This window comes from Drosophila novamexicana, unplaced genomic scaffold (assembly GCF_003285875.2).
Source record: "Drosophila novamexicana strain 15010-1031.04,08,12 unplaced genomic scaffold, DnovRS2.1 tig00001917-arrow-arrow-pilon, whole genome shotgun sequence".
Classification (NCBI taxonomy): Eukaryota; Metazoa; Arthropoda; class Insecta; order Diptera; family Drosophilidae; genus Drosophila; species Drosophila novamexicana.
Window position 1 is genome coordinate 106,675 of NW_020824907.1, and position 15,826 is coordinate 122,500.

Below are 15,826 nucleotides of genomic sequence, written 5' to 3' on the forward strand. Positions count from 1 at the left end.
GATAATTTTTAGTAAATGTTCTTATAGCTCGGTTAATGGCCCCAAAAATTATCCCTATATAAAACTCTTTATATATATATGTATATGTGTTTATATGTATATATGTACATATATATTCGACTCGATATAGCCAAGTCCGTGCAACTTGCCTTTCACTAAATCCTTTAACTTAAGTATATATGTTGAAATAGAAGCGGCAACACACGTATTAATATTAAAACTTAATGTTTGTAATTGCAGCAAATCTCAAGTCTCGATGACAATGACAACATGTTCTTCGATCTGGAGGATCAGACTCCGTTCACGGGGTCCGACAATCTGCAGCCGTATACGCCGCTCAGCGACGAGCCCGCCGTGGAGGGCAATTGGTTCCATCAGGGCGTGAGGCGTGTGCGTCGTGAGCTGAACCGGCTCTTTGGCGGCAACGATGTCCATCACAGGCAGAAGCGCGCCAAGAAGCCGGCCCTCAAGAAGCGTGCGACACTCACGAAACGACAGCAACGTCCGGTCAGTCCCCGGAAACGTGCCTCCGACGATTACGAGAACGAGGTGGGCTCCGGCAACGATGGCCTGGAAACCGTTCTATGTGAGTCTCAATCGAATTCAACAACTGCAAATCTTAGTCCGACTGCAATTGTAATTTACGCACATTTCAGACCGCACAAGATTCACCGTCAATGAGCCGTACGAGAACGACTTTAATGACAAGCGGAGCGAACAGTTTCTCAATCTGACCGAGGAGATTGGCCGGGGTTTGCGCGATCTCTTCCGGCGCACCTACGAGGGCGATGACGACGATGTCGATTTGCGCTCCACTCTGCTGCAAGTCGGGTAAGTCGATTGCCAGACCTTAAAGTATGCTTGCATCCGGTGTGAATGACCGGGCGTTGTGTGAAATCTGCTGGATTTGAGAAAACTATTTTAGAAAGCATACAAGCCAAGCTGGGCGTCCCTAGCTCTTCTGAGCTGCGAGCTATGCTTAAAAATGCCCATCTTAAAATCGATATTTATCGATTTCTTCACATATCGATTTGTATTCAAACTTGCTGTGCCCTTTGATAATAGATAGAAAGTGTTTTTGAATTCAATTGCAAATGCATGAAAAAGGCAGAAAGAGCCAACAATATATATATATTCTTGATCAGCATCCATTGTCGAGTCGATACATATATCGATATATATAAATCTGTTTTGTCCGATTGCTGAGCTCGGAAAATCTTAGAGTAAGCGACTTCAAGCTCAAGTTCTGTTCAAATAATCGATAACTTGCTGCGTTACCATAAAATCGATAAATATCGATATCGAAATCAGACTTTTAGAGCAAAATTTGGTATACATATACGCTTGTATAGTAAACACGGCTTCAAAGTATATCACATTTTGCTTGATTTTTGATTGAAGTAAGTCAAGTTACTAATATCAATCTGCAATTGCGTTTATCGTTTAGCCCGACAAACGATCAGTACAAGAGCTATGTGATTGTCAATCTGGATATACCCACCGATGTCTTGGACTTCGAAAGCAAGCTGCGCCATCAGCTGCAGACATACAATCGGATTGGCAATCAGAGCGCCTCGCTGGACGATGATTTCTATTTCCGTCTGATATTAGGTAAGTTTAATTTTCACAATTTCTCAATTTCTCACTTATATCGAAATGCGAAACGATTCGAAAACGCTTTTGGTGTTGGAAAACGCCGATCTGTGCAAGCTTTCAGCTGTAGTATTGTAAACTCCTGACTAAAAGCTTTTCGAGCTGCGCACAACACTGTAAATAAATACTTATGCGTAGCTGTGGCTAAAAACTATTCAAATGCACTCACCCACACACACGCACACACACTTAACACACACACTCAACACACACACACACACACACACACACACACACACACACACACACACACACACACAGATGACCAGTGCAGCAGCCCGAGCGACTTTGACATCGACGAATTCATCTGCGAGAGTGGCGAAATTGAGAGCGTGCCCTGCACGAGCACCTGCAATCGTCAGCCCGATTGCGAAGATGGCTCCGATGAGAATGCGGAAATGTGTCGGCGTCGTTTGTTGCGCTATCCGAATCCCTATGCCAGGCCCAGTGTGCCGCTGGCCACGGTCTATTCGGAGGAGGATGACGATGCGGACGTTGATGTGGATGCCGATGACGATGTTGATCTGTGTAATTCCGTTGACGAGCCCTTCACATGCAACAGCGGCCGTCCGTATCAGATCTATTGCAAAGAAATTTGCAATGGCATTAACAATTGCGAAGATGGCTCCGATGAGCGTCCGGAACTGTGCGATCATCGCAATCGAAAGAGTTCGATAACAAATTCCACCGACTGCGAATCGGTTAACGATGATTTCCAGTGCGAGAGCGGCGATAAACTGAGCACACCCTGCTACAACATATGCAATGGACGTGCCGACTGCGACGATGCCTCCGATGAGAATCCCGAACTGTGCGTACGCCGCAGCGGCCAGCCTCTGCCTGTGCCTGTGCCCGAGTCCGTGCCGCAGGAGGCGACGTCCACGTCCGTTGATAGCTCAAGCGTGCCGCGTTTCGATCAATGCAATGACAGCAATGATTATTTCCAGTGCAAGAGCGGTTATATAGCGAATATACCCTGCTATGATATTTGTAATGGGCGGGAGGATTGCGACGATGGTTCCGATGAGAACCCGGATTTCTGCAGTGCACAGCAAGAGGTCAAGCGCACCGAGATCTATTGCATTGGCGAGGGCGAGAATCAAGTGTGCCAGCTCACGCCCATCAATAAGGGTTTGTTTCCCCCCTCCTCACTCTCTACTCTGTCTCTCCCTGTCTCTGTCAGTGCGCACGCTGTGTTTGGATGGGGAATTTTGATAATGTTTAGTCTACAAATTTGTTGCACACTAACACACACACACACACACAAATACACATACGCACACACGCTCACACGCAAAACCTTAACAAGACTTTTAAAGCACGTTCAACTAATCTGAAAACAATTAACATAGCTGTAACTGTAACTGCAACTGTTATTAACAGAGCGCTCTCTTTTTCTGTAAAGCGGCGCTGCAAACCTCAGTTCTCGGAATATTTACATAATATAAAGCACTTCTATAGGTTTGCAGCCCGGCTAAAAGTAAAGAAAACCCAGCTCAACCTTTCCCATTCTGTTGTATTGATCATCCCAGCTGGCTATCGCATGCTCGATGACAATTTCAGTGACATGTCATCGAGCTTGTCCCTTAGCCAATTGCTTTCGATGATATGTCATTAAGTACGTCCTGTGTCACAGTGTAGTTTTTTTAGCCTGGATTAAGATTAAGAGGGGAATACTGTCAACATTTTCAGTAAAAAGAAGTTTGGCCTTTCGCGATGACAACAGTGCAGACATGCCAGGCAGAGTGTGAAACGACACGACATCAAGAGAATCCTGCATAAAAAGCTAGATGCAGGATTCTTGCTAATTTCCATTCGGGATTCTAAAAACTAAGCATAAAAAAACATATATACTAACGCCTAACTGTGTTCGCATTTGCTTGTTGCCTCCCCCCTCCCCCCTTCCTCTCTCTCTCTCTCTCTCTCTCACTCGTGCTCCCACTATGTGTTGTCCTTGTCTATGTCTAGCTCATTGTCCCAGCCCTTAATTTTATGTGTGCTTTGTTTCTTCGCAATATTTTTGTTTAAAAGACTGCTAATTTGTTTTTTAACGTGCCTTCTACGCACACACACACACACACACACCTCTACACCTACACCTACACGCACACACACACACGCGCACACACTTACACACAACTTAGATCCTAACGCCCCTGAAACGACTGAACCGACTGACGAGGAAGATGGCTCCGGAGAACCGGAATGCCGAGGTGATTCCACATTCTACTGCTACCGCAGCAACACTCGCGTCTGCGACGAGATGAGATGCGATGGCAAAAATAATTGTCCCCAAGGCGAAGATGAAGAGGATTGTACCGGGACCGTCGAGGGTAATGATCTTAAAAAAAAAAAAAAATTGGTCGTCACATGTCATCAAATCGAAAATTCAAGTCGAAAGCCCGCTAACCAGTCTCAATATAGACCTAGATATAGTCAATCAATCAATCAATCTCCAAAAACCTACGTTCATTAACTCTTATCACTTGTTATATAGTCTAAAATTCGATTTGAGTGTCGAAAAATAGACCACTTTTCACTCAATCAATCGGTCAATCAATCATAAAGTACGATTTTCAACTCAATCACATATCATGATAACTAATATTTTAGTTGAGAGTCGAAGAATCAGCCTTAACATAGTCCTCTTTTCACCCAATCAAGCAATCAATCAACCAACAAATCTTTTGTCTTAAATAAGAACTTTGATTCAATCAATCAATCAACAAATCTATCATAAAACATGCTCAATTCTATTACGTCACTCAATTTCAAATTAGAGTTAGAAGGCTGCACAGCAGCCTTAATATAAACGAAGTTTCTTGCAATCAATCAATCAATCAATTATAAAACTTTCGTCATTTAATATTAAGTCTGAGTTGAGCGTCCACAAATCAGCCTTACGGTGGAACATGTTTCATACAATCAATCAATCAATCAATCAATCAATCAACAAATCAATAAAAACCATGATCAATTCTATTACGTCAATCAATTTGCAATGAATCAATCAATCAATCAATAAAAAATTAAACTTAAGTCTGTATTGAGAACCCTAGAACATGTTTCATACAATCAATCAATCAATCAATCAATCAACAAATCAATAAGAACCATAATCAATTCTATTACGTCAATAAATTTGCAATGAATCAATCAATCAATCAATAAAAAATTAATCTTAAGTCTGTATTGAGAACCCTAGAACATGTTTCATACAATCAATCAATCAATCGATCAACAATTCAATCAAAAACTATGATCAATTCTATTACGTCAATCAATTTGCAATTAATCAGTCAATCAATAAATAAAAAACTATCGCCATTTAATCTTAAGTCTAAGAGAACCCTAAATTCGGCCCAAACATAGACCAAGTTTCATTCAATCACTTAATCAATCGATCAATCGCTTAGTTATACATCAGCTATTCGAGATTCGATTTCTTTTTAGATCGATATTTTTTTTATCAATCTCTCATCGTTCGCTCATCCGTTTTGTAAACTTTGTTTCATCAACTATTTTAAGTCGATATGTTCATTTATTTATTTTCTTTGCATTCCTTTTGCTTTGCGCTTTTTACCTTATTTAGTTTGCAAAGATGATGAATTCAAGTGCGACGATCGCTGCCTGCCGCTATTTATGCGCTGCGATGGCCTGATACATTGTAACGATGAGACAGACGAGGCTGGTTGCCCCAATAAAGAGGAAAATGAGCCCGAACCCGAACCTCAACCCGAACAACGACCCGATCAGGAACAAGATCAAGATCGTGAACAAGATCCCGAACAAGATCGCGAACAAGATCGTGATCAAGATCGCGGTCAAGATCGTCAGCCCGCACCCGAACCCGAGCCCCAGCCACAGGGTGAGTTACAATTAATTATTTTTCTAATTTCAATTATTTCTTTTTTTCTTATTTTTATTCATTTAATTGATTCACTCACGAATGCGCGATCAAAATTTGGTTTTATTTTCTTTATTCTGAAGTAGTTTTCTTTATATACATATATATATATATATTAATAGCTGGCAGTTTTGGGTTTCCATTGATTTGTTTTAATTATAATCATTTGCCCATTTATGTTTATGGTTTCCCATATTATTTTAATGTACTTTTCTTTTTCTGCGTGATGTCAGCGGCGATCGCTGATCTCATTGGCATCTGGCCACGTGTCGCTATGTGGAGAATTCGCAATTTTCAAATCAATTTTTTCTTCGTCTTTCTTTGCCTTCTGATTAACGAATTTGAAAATCGTTGTTGTAATTGAGAAATATTTAGCATAAACTACACAGAGCAGGCATAATTAAGAATAAAAATTATAGAACACTTATTCAGTAAATGGGAATTGATTTTTGTACGTGCCGCTTCGCTGCCAATTATGCGTAATTCTCTGTAAAACGCAAATAATGTGCGGATATTATGTGGCACACATGTTGAGCTGCTAATCGTATCAAAAAGTACTTGCATATGCCGCTGCTAAAAGAGCTTTGCTCCATTTGCATCGTTCACTAGAATTCGCAAAGGTGAGGCTTTGCACATTTCAGCACAGAGATTATGGTTGGCGGAATGCGGAAATGAAGCACTGTGGCGGTCCACAGGAATCGCAGCCAGCATCATGGCATATCTAATGCATGTCTGTGCGCCCTGCACGGCTCTCCGCCGTGTTTCATTGCCACTGTTCACACTCGGAGCAAGTGGGAATGAAACAATCGCTTTTGCCCTGCTCAACGGAATGTTGAAGTAAAACAGCGTTTCACTGCCACTGTTCCACTTTGTGTCATGGCTTGCTCCAATGAAGTGACAATTGGCGGAATGCAGAAATAAAACAGTGTGACTGTAATCAGGAATCTAATAGGGCATATTTCATGCATGTCTGTGCGCCCTGCATGCCTTTCTGCCCTGTTTCATTGCCACTGTTCCACTCGCAGCAAGCAGGAATAAAACAATCGTCATCCGATGCCCAATTGTGCCATATGTTGATATGGAAAAAATTAACTTAGTTTTACCTAAGTCTGTGTTTCATTTCCATCGTTCCATTTGAAGTCCCTCACGCCCGAAGTGTTTCATCCACGGAACAGTTGAAATGAATAAACCGTATTAGTTCGCAACAGGACATCAAGTTGAACTCTTTGCTTATATGTTCCATTTCCAGTGTACCACTCAGAGTTCATTGCACATGCATTGTTCCATTGCCTGCAACGTTCCTCAAGTTCTTAGCGTTGTCTCACTTGCCTCTTCCTAATGTTTCGTTCCATCAAATAATAAAGCAACGAATTTTCCCTGGGTATGACCCTGACCCTCCTTCAAGTGCTTGCCGCATAAATTGTATATGCAAAAAAACAAAAATGAAAACCCATTTTCCCAAAAAAAAGTGAAATTGCAATTGTTCCCCAAACGGGCCAACAGCCACGCCCACTTGCCGCCTCACTCGCCTAATGAAACAACCCACGGACGGACCCCTGCAGCAGCTAAACCAAAATCCAAATCACAGTCGAAACCTGCCCCTGCCCCTGCCCCAACCCTGCGCACATACACGCATGTGGATTACCATATCCATGAAATATGCCACAAATGCGAGCAAGTATATGCCACATGAAAAAAGCACGAAAAGTGATTAAGCAGGGTGTGCGCGACTAGTAGATACCCTTCCATATTTGCCGCACGCCATGCTTTCGTAATGTGCTCTAGCTTAACTTCGGTGTCTATAGTCCGATCTTAAATCGAATACAAGAATATACGAAAAGCTACACGCCAATCCAGCTCTTATAATGCTCGAGTTATGCTCTAAAAACGAAGTCTTCAAATCGATTGAGAACAAATATTTTAATATTTAAAATGTCATGCACCTAGCTTATATATAATATAATATATACTTTATGAGTTCGGCAATGTTTTCTTCTGCCTGTTACATACGTTGGCACAGAAACAATATACCCCTTCTTTAGACTGTTTCAAACGGCTACAGGGTATAAAAACAGGCACTAGAGCAGCAGCAAGTGAGGCAATGCAAAAAGATGTTTTATAAATGCTGATTTTTGGGTGGCTGTTGTCACGGTGCGGCGGTGGGGAGAGGGGGGTGGGGTTGGTGGTGGTTTGAAGGGTGGGGGGGGGGGGGGGGGTGGTTTGAGGGGGTTGGCGCGTCTGCAGCGAGGCAAGCAACAAAAAACAATTTGCAACAGATTAAAATTACCCCTAAGCGTATTGTAAACTTAAATAATCCGCTGCACACAAGAGCAAAAATAACAACAACAACAACAACAAGCAGTCCGAAGCTAACACCAGCAACAACAACCGCCCCTTTCCCTCCCCCTACGCCTTCTCCCTGCGCCACCCGCACCGCCCACAAGTTGAAGTGAGCTTTTATTTAGCCGGGCGTCGCCGCTTTTACTACTCGGGGGCGTATTAAGTGCTGTCAACGAGATTAAATGCAATGTCAGAGGTCACAAAAAAGACTCGCACACACACACACACACACACGCACACGCACACACACATACAAAGCGAGAGTGCGCTGTCCAAAGTTGTGTCCTTGTAAATTTAATGAATTTTCGACACTTGCCTTGTTGTTCGGGGGGCACTTTTATTTGGCGTGTGCAAACGAAATGAACTAAAAACTGGAACTGCAACTGGCACGGGAACGGGAACTGGAACTGAAACTGGAACTGATTAGAGCTTATAATTATTTATTATTATTATTATAAACATGGCAACTTTTGACAAATCATAAAAGCCTTCGACTCGAGCCACGAATTCAAGCATTAGCTGATCTATAAACTTGACTAGATTTATAGATTTATGCACAAAAATATATATTTATATATAAAAACATGTATGCTAGCGAGCATTGCCCGGCCTTGCGCGTTGCAGCTTTTAGCTTCAAATGTTGGGCATACTTTTCCATACTTTTCCATCCATTCCTATTATCCTGAAATCCCACGTCTTAAGATATTAGAAAATGTTGCAGAAATTCACGTCAAGTTTCTGTTGGCACAAAATCAATTTCCGCTCATTTTTCACAGTTGCGTGTGAAATTGCAACAAGTCTTTAAGTAAAGTTCGATCGAACGAAACTTGAATCTTTCCTTTTCATGAATATGGGAAAAAACATTTCAACTTGTCTAAGCCAAGCTGTGCCCATTCTGTATAGACGCCCAAGGAATAATATATGAATATGATTGGAATATTGAAATATTATTCTCTTTCCATTGTCATGTTTCTCGTGTTGCTCGCACTTCTCGAAATTGTTTAAATTCAATTTAGATAACATTCAGCCTTATGAATCAGAATACATATAATCATATTGCACTTGACATATTTCTAGTTTATTGGAACCTTGTGAACATGAAATCGAATTTGATTTCGTAATCGCTTTCTGCACACAAATTGAGTAGAGGAAATCTTTTATATGAATTGAAAAGCAAGATTTGCATGGTATAAAGTTATTAACTAAGAAACTTACTAGACTGTGATCTAGAGCCAATATAGTATTACATGCAAAATACTAGACTGGGACTCGAATGCGGATCCCGAAGGGACTGCTCGATGAGTATGCTTTACCTGATAATCCTTTACGTTAACATCCAACATATTATTATCTTAATATTCTCTTGTTTTATTCGTTTGCCATGCAAGTACTTTAGTACTTTACAACACTGGTGTTGCAAAGTGTTTGTAACGCTTTGTTATACTTTTTTGGTTGGCATCTTTCTGTTTTGTAGAAACATTTGCTCATGTTTAAATTTGGCTGTTGTTAAGGTTCGGCTGGGAGTTCGAGCACCTCTCTTTTCCGGCTTGGGTTCGAACCAATGCCTCGTTTTGGGGCTCGGTTCGTGACGCTGTTCTTGCCACCACTGATAATTCAGGCTTGAGTTGAACCAACTCAAGCTTGGGTTCGAACCAATGCCCTGCCTTGAGGAACTGTTTGTCAAGCTGTTTTTCCATATATGGCAATTCCAACTTGGGCTTGAACCACTGCCTCGTTTTGGGGTTCGGTTCGTGTACCTGTTTCTCCACATATGGTTACTCAGGCTTGGGTTCGAACCAGTGACTCGCTTTGGGAATGACCTATGATAATTCAGGTCACATTTTGAGCATGCATTATGAATAGTTCTCGTAGCTTAACATAATTTTGATTTAACTAGTTCCAGTTCCGGTTCAAAACCGGTTCGCAGCCTTGAAAAAGAAGTACTGAAGTGTGTTGCAAACACACTTGGGAATGCGAGTCAATGTTTTATGAATATATACACATCTATTTCCGAGACGACTTGAAATTAATACTCTATTGTATCTAGATAAATGTCAACATGTGTGTGTGCGTGTGTGTGTGTGTGTGTGTGGATATCTAAGTGCCCGCATAATTGAGAAAGAACTTCAAGACTGTTCGAGCTGAGGTCGGGACTGCGACTGAGACGGGGCCTGAAGAGGGGGGCTGAAGAGGAGGCTGTGCTTGTTAAGGTCGTTTCTGTTTGTTGAGTGGATCGAGGGGCTGTGGGCGGTGCTGTGCGGGGCGGGGCGGGGCAAGTGTGGAGCTCTGAAGTTGCAAGCGCATTTTGATTGTTTTGTGGCGCAGTGTTGTGCAATTCGAAACTGTTGCGGCAGTTGTTGTTGTTGTTGTTGCAGTTGTTGTTGTTGTTGCAGTTGTTGTTGTTGCAATTGTTGTTTTTTGTGTTTGGAAAGTGCGTCATTTGTAGCAATTGCTGCGGTTGTTCTTGTTGTTGCTGCTGCTGTACTTGAGCGCCGCTAAATTTTAATTATTATGTAAACACACACACACACACACACACACACATGCACACTCGCATAATTCAACATAAAAAAGTTGCCCTTTATTTGAAGTAGCGAGGGGGAAGCTGGGCGGCTGCCTCTGCTCAATTTACAGTTATATTTTATGTTGAATTGTTTTAGGATACCCTTTAAAAACAAAAATGCTTAGACAGGGTATAATGCATTTGAAAGCAACTTCAGTATCACATAGACTTTATATATATATATATACCTCTTCTAGATCAGCAGCTAGAGAAATATCAAGCATATATAAAGGTTAACTTCGCCCGCAAGCCGCAGTTTTAATACCCTTGCCCATACGACGAGTTCGATGAAAATCTCTTGATAAACCGAATATTTTGCCAAACAACAATTCATATTTCGACCGATTTTGCCTATAGAACTATATAATATAACACATATACGAGCTGACAAACTTGGCTATATCAAATCAGCTGTTGTCGCTGATCTAGAAGAAATATGTATGCTCTATGTTGTCGGAGATGCCTTCTTCGATGAGTTAGACACATCACAAAATTATAATATGCTCTCAAGGGTATCAGAACGCATGAGTATATCTTGCTGGATTATTGGTAATATTATATTTTTCTTTTATAAATATTATTGTATTTAATTGTGTACCATTCATAGCTTGAGTTTTTCTAGGATATTCTTTAGTTACTTCCATTTACAATATATATCGATAAAAATCGATTTTGAAACTTGCTTAACTCGAGAACTTTAAGCGCTAGATAGATCAAATTTGTCGCATAGCTTCCCGTCTAGTGGATTTGGATTGAGATACAGCTTGGGGCATAAGTATGTGCACAGCTTTTGCTGTCATATGTATGTTTACAAAATTTCAGAGAGCCAGAACAGTGAACAGTCAAGTTACTTGAGAATTTCCGTGATCGATGTTTGGGTTTCAGGCGATGTTTGCTTGTGCTGGGTAACATCTAGTCGGGCACAGCCTGCTCAAGCACATTTCCTTTGGGTTTGGGTGGCTGCTGCGGTTGCATTTTGCTTGGGCTCTTGATTAAATATTTTGTTTATAATTGTTTGGCATCGATTCGATGTTTGGGCCGCTCGCCACTTGCACTTTTGGCCCACAAAGTGGGCAGTCAACACTCTTAGCCCCAACCCCCTCCCCTTCCCTCCCATGCCTCCTCCCCCGGGCAGCAGCCAGCGACTTCCCAACAGTCAATTAGCAGCTTTGCTCGCTGCGCTGCGTTAAATGGCTGGCGATTTGGCTGCAGCACGGAGTGACACACACACCCGCACACACACACACACACACACACACACACACACACACACACACACACACACACACACACACACACACTTACACACACTCCGGGGACCGCATATGCAAATTGAATTTGCTAGCCAGCGCGCTTTTCTTTTCACACTTTGAGCCAAAATAGAAGAAAAAAAAAGTGGGCAAAAATTAAGGCAACGAGTGCAAGACAACAACAACAACAACAACAACAACAACAATCAGCAGCAACAACAACTGTTGTTAAAAATCATAAAAATCATAACAACAAACAATGTAAACAACAACACACACACACACACACACACACGGGGGAATTATGCATGTCTGATAAGTTTGGAGAGTACGAAAAATGAATATATATAAACAAAAATAAATAAAGATGTGTTGTCTCTGAATTGCCCCAGCTTAAATATATATGTACGCGCACAAAAACAAAGCATTTTATTAAGATTTTCAAAATATGAAATCATCGAGGAAATTACCCGGCGTTGGCCGTGGCAAATGAATAGTCTTGCAAGTGTTCAACTTAAGGCATATAAAAAGCCACATTAGTGCAAATTTTATAATTAAAACAAGTAAAAGTGCTCTAGACGGGCGTGCCCGACTGTGCGATACCCTAACCATTCTCCCACCTACACCAAAGCAAAAGTTAGTTTCCTGTTAAGTGCAAACAAATACAGAAATATAAGCATTGAAAATTGCTGCTTAATTTGAACCGGCGACCAGCCGACGACATTTATGCCAAGGTTTAGATTTGTCTTTGTCTTTCGTTTAGGGAAGGAATTCAAAGGAAGCTTAGTCCTTCTGGATATACACATTAAATACTTGAAGCATTCAAAACTCAAGCTTTGAATGTGTTACCAGACTAATGACAAAACTGGAATACCCTTCGCAGAGTTAGGCAAACAGAAACCAGAAAAGCGCACAACTTCCGCTGCTGCTGCTGCTATTTTCCGTTCTTCTGTGTGTGTGTGTGTGTATGTGCATAAAATTAAATGCTCGTGTGTCTTAAGCTTGCGCCTGCTGCCCAAAGCTTGAAACGACTGGCGCAGGCGCAACAGAAGCGCAAGCAACATGTTGCTGTCGCACAACAGCAACAACAACAGCCGCCTAACAGCAGCCCAATGTTAGTAACATGCTGCTATTAATGAAGCCTAGGCCATGCAACCTGGTTGGCTGTGCCCGCTGAAGCGTCGTGCCCGACACACTCAACCCGCCCGCCCCATACGCCCACAGCACAACGCCAGGGGCGAACCGAACAAAACCGATTGCCGTACGGCAGCCGAGGCGGCAAAAGCTTCGGGCGCCTTCGTTCTGTTAGCCATCGCTGCGTGTGCGTCGGCTGCTTCGGCTGTCGTTGTAGACGATGGCGTCGCTGTCGTCGTGCTGACTTTGTTAGCGCCTCGGTTGCTTTGGCGCTGCCTCGGTTGCGTTGGCTGCGTCGTCTGCTTCGGCTCGGCTCCGCTCGTCTCGTCTCGTCGTTTGTTTGACGTCTCCTCCGACGCAGGGCCGTGCGCTTGGGCCGCTGGGCGAGTCGATGCCGGCGCTGGCTGCAACGCTGCCGCGTCAGTTCAAATTGAAGCGTTTGCGTGTGCGTTTCGTTGTGCAGCGACTGCGACTTGTGACTTTTGTGACTTGGTGACTTTGTGTGACTTGGTGACTTGTAACTGCGACTGGGGACTGTGGCGCGTGTGCAACCACTCAGCGAATCAACTTTAAACAATTCCGTTTATATATATTTTTTTTTCCAAATAACTTCCACAAAATACACTTTTTTTTCTTGTTTTTTGAGTAAGTCACAGGAATTGAGTGTCAAAAAGAAAAAAAAAAGAAAATCGAAAAACTTAAAAAACCAAAAAAAACCAAAAACCAAAAAGAAAAACAATTTCAAATTGTGTTAAATTTGATTTTTTTTTTTTATTTTGCAAATATTAAAAAACATTTTTGCAGCTCGGCTCTTGGAGTGTTTCGTCGCAGCCCCCCAAAAGAACAAAAGTAACCCCAACATTGATCGTAAACCCGTTTTTTTTTTTATCGCCAGCTTTTTTACTGGGTATTTCTTTCCGAGCTGTTGTTCTTTTCTCTGCGTGTCCTTTGGAATTGTGTCGAAAATTTGTGTCATATTTTGAGTGAAGTTTTCATCGCAATGAACGATCTGTGGAAATTTATCGTATTTTTAGCTTTTTTGTCGCCAAAATTCTGTAAATTTAATTTACAAACTTTTTCGTGAGATTATTTTAAAAAATCTAGAAAAAAAGGGTCCTTCCCTCCAAATGCCTGCAATTGTTATTTTGCTCCTTCGCCAAATTGTGCTTGTTAAGTGTTGGAAAATGGAAGTAAAGCTCATTGCAAGTAAAAATTATTCGAATTTTCGCTACTCTTTCGTGAATGAGTTTGAGTTTTTTTTGTTAAGCCAGTTTCGTGATATTCAATTTCGCCTGGAAATCAGTTCCATTATATTGTATTATGCCTGGAAATCAGTTCCTTTGAGTTCCGTTATGCCTGGAAATCAGTTCCTGGAAATTTGTTCCATGAAGTTCAGTTATGCCTGGAAATCGGTTCCTTGGAACTAAGTTGATGTCCATCTATCTATCTATATCTATGCTAAAGCACAGTAAATTTTATATATCGCAGGCTTGGCTTGAAAATTCCCAAAAATCCTTAAGAACAAATTTTGAGCAAAACTCTCTTCAATTAAAGCAAAGAATTGTATCTTTTTAGTTTCTTTCTATTTTTTTTCATGCAATTTATAGGCATTCAATAATTAAAAATTTTTTATTTGAGTTTCGAATTTGGCAATTCAGCGGAAGAGAAATTAGAGAAATCGTTTGAGCATCAAATTTCTAAACCTTTTATTTTGGTGCCAATATTTTGGCCGCTACTGTGCGGGAGATGAGCTTGATTTTCGTCTTTGCTGCTGCTCCGGCATATATAGCATAAATATACATATTTATATATATATATATCTGCTTCAGCTGTCTGCCAATATTTGTTGTTGTTGTTGTTGCACACAAATATTTGTTAGCTATCTGTTAAACAGTTGTAAATTATTGTTGTTGTTGACAGCAAATCTTAAAAGAAATATATTTAAAGAGATGAAAACAAGAAGAAGAAGCCAGCGCTGAGCCAGCGAATAAATCGAATAAATCTGCCAAAGAGAGGACATTAAACGTTGCTGGCACTGATCGCGGCTCGTGTATCTTTGTATCTGACAGATACGACGTTGCGATGGAAATAGCAGCAGCAGCAACAACAACAACAACAATTAGTGTCGAAAGTTGTGCAGCCTGACAAATTGCCGACAAAATATAAAGAAAACAGCGCATTTCACACTCCCTCCCTCTCTCTCTCTCTCTCTCTCTCTTCCTCTCTCTCTCCCTCTCTCTCTCTCTCTCTCACCTCTGCTCTATTTGGGGTTGGCGACACTTCTTATAAATAACAGGCCCAAATAAGGCAGAACCCCCAGAACTATTTTCGTAGCCAGCCCCAAGATTTCCACTCAAAATTAAGCTGATCCGCACAGTGGCGTCCAAAATATTAGTACCACCAAAAAATACCAGCAAGCTTTCAGTTGTGATAAACGAGTTTTTGCAGCTTTCTAATTGCAATTTCTGTTAATTAGAAGAATTGCATTTTGAGCTTTATTCAGTTTTATTTCAGTGTGAATTTGTGTTGCGAAGTAAAAAAAATATATAAAAATTGTCTGACAAAATAGAAGAAAGTTAGCTGGAGAAAAACCACAAAGTTTTCTTCATGCAATTGTGTGTTTCCAAGCCAAAAGCCAGTAGGATCCGTAAGTAACTAAGTTCTTTTTCATTTTCTACAAATCTCTGGACATTTCTCAACGAAAAGTTCATTTAGTTTATTTGAAAATCAACAAAAAGCATCTGTATCTAAACTATTTGACGAGAAAAGTCCATTTACTTCACATTGAAGACTTTGAATCTAGCCTATTTTCATGGCCAACAAATCACTGGAATATTTAAATAAAAGTCCAATTCCAAGCCAAAAGTAAATTATAGCCTTTTTTTGGCTATTTTACAAGCTATACAAATCTATGAACATTTGCAGCTAAAATTCATTTCTCAGCCAAAAGATCGCTGTCTAGGCTTTTTTCATGCCAGG

The 15,826-nt window shown here is 41.1% G+C and overlaps 1 protein-coding gene across 2 annotated transcripts in view; it reads left to right on the forward strand.

The window, feature by feature from the left end:
• LOC115768668 (basement membrane-specific heparan sulfate proteoglycan core protein) overlaps nt 1-15,826 on the forward strand; it is a 129,265-nt gene that overhangs the window by 42,230 nt on the left and 71,209 nt on the right. For both annotated transcript variants that reach the window (XM_030713348.1, XM_030713349.1), the window contains exons 3-7: nt 241-586; nt 657-831; nt 1,448-1,611; nt 3,798-3,986; nt 5,246-5,521. In XM_030713348.1, the coding sequence (XP_030569208.1) occupies nt 241-586; nt 657-831; nt 1,448-1,611; nt 3,798-3,986; nt 5,246-5,521 (1,150 nt within the window). The remainder of the gene's footprint in view (nt 1-240; nt 587-656; nt 832-1,447; nt 1,612-3,797; nt 3,987-5,245; nt 5,522-15,826) is intronic.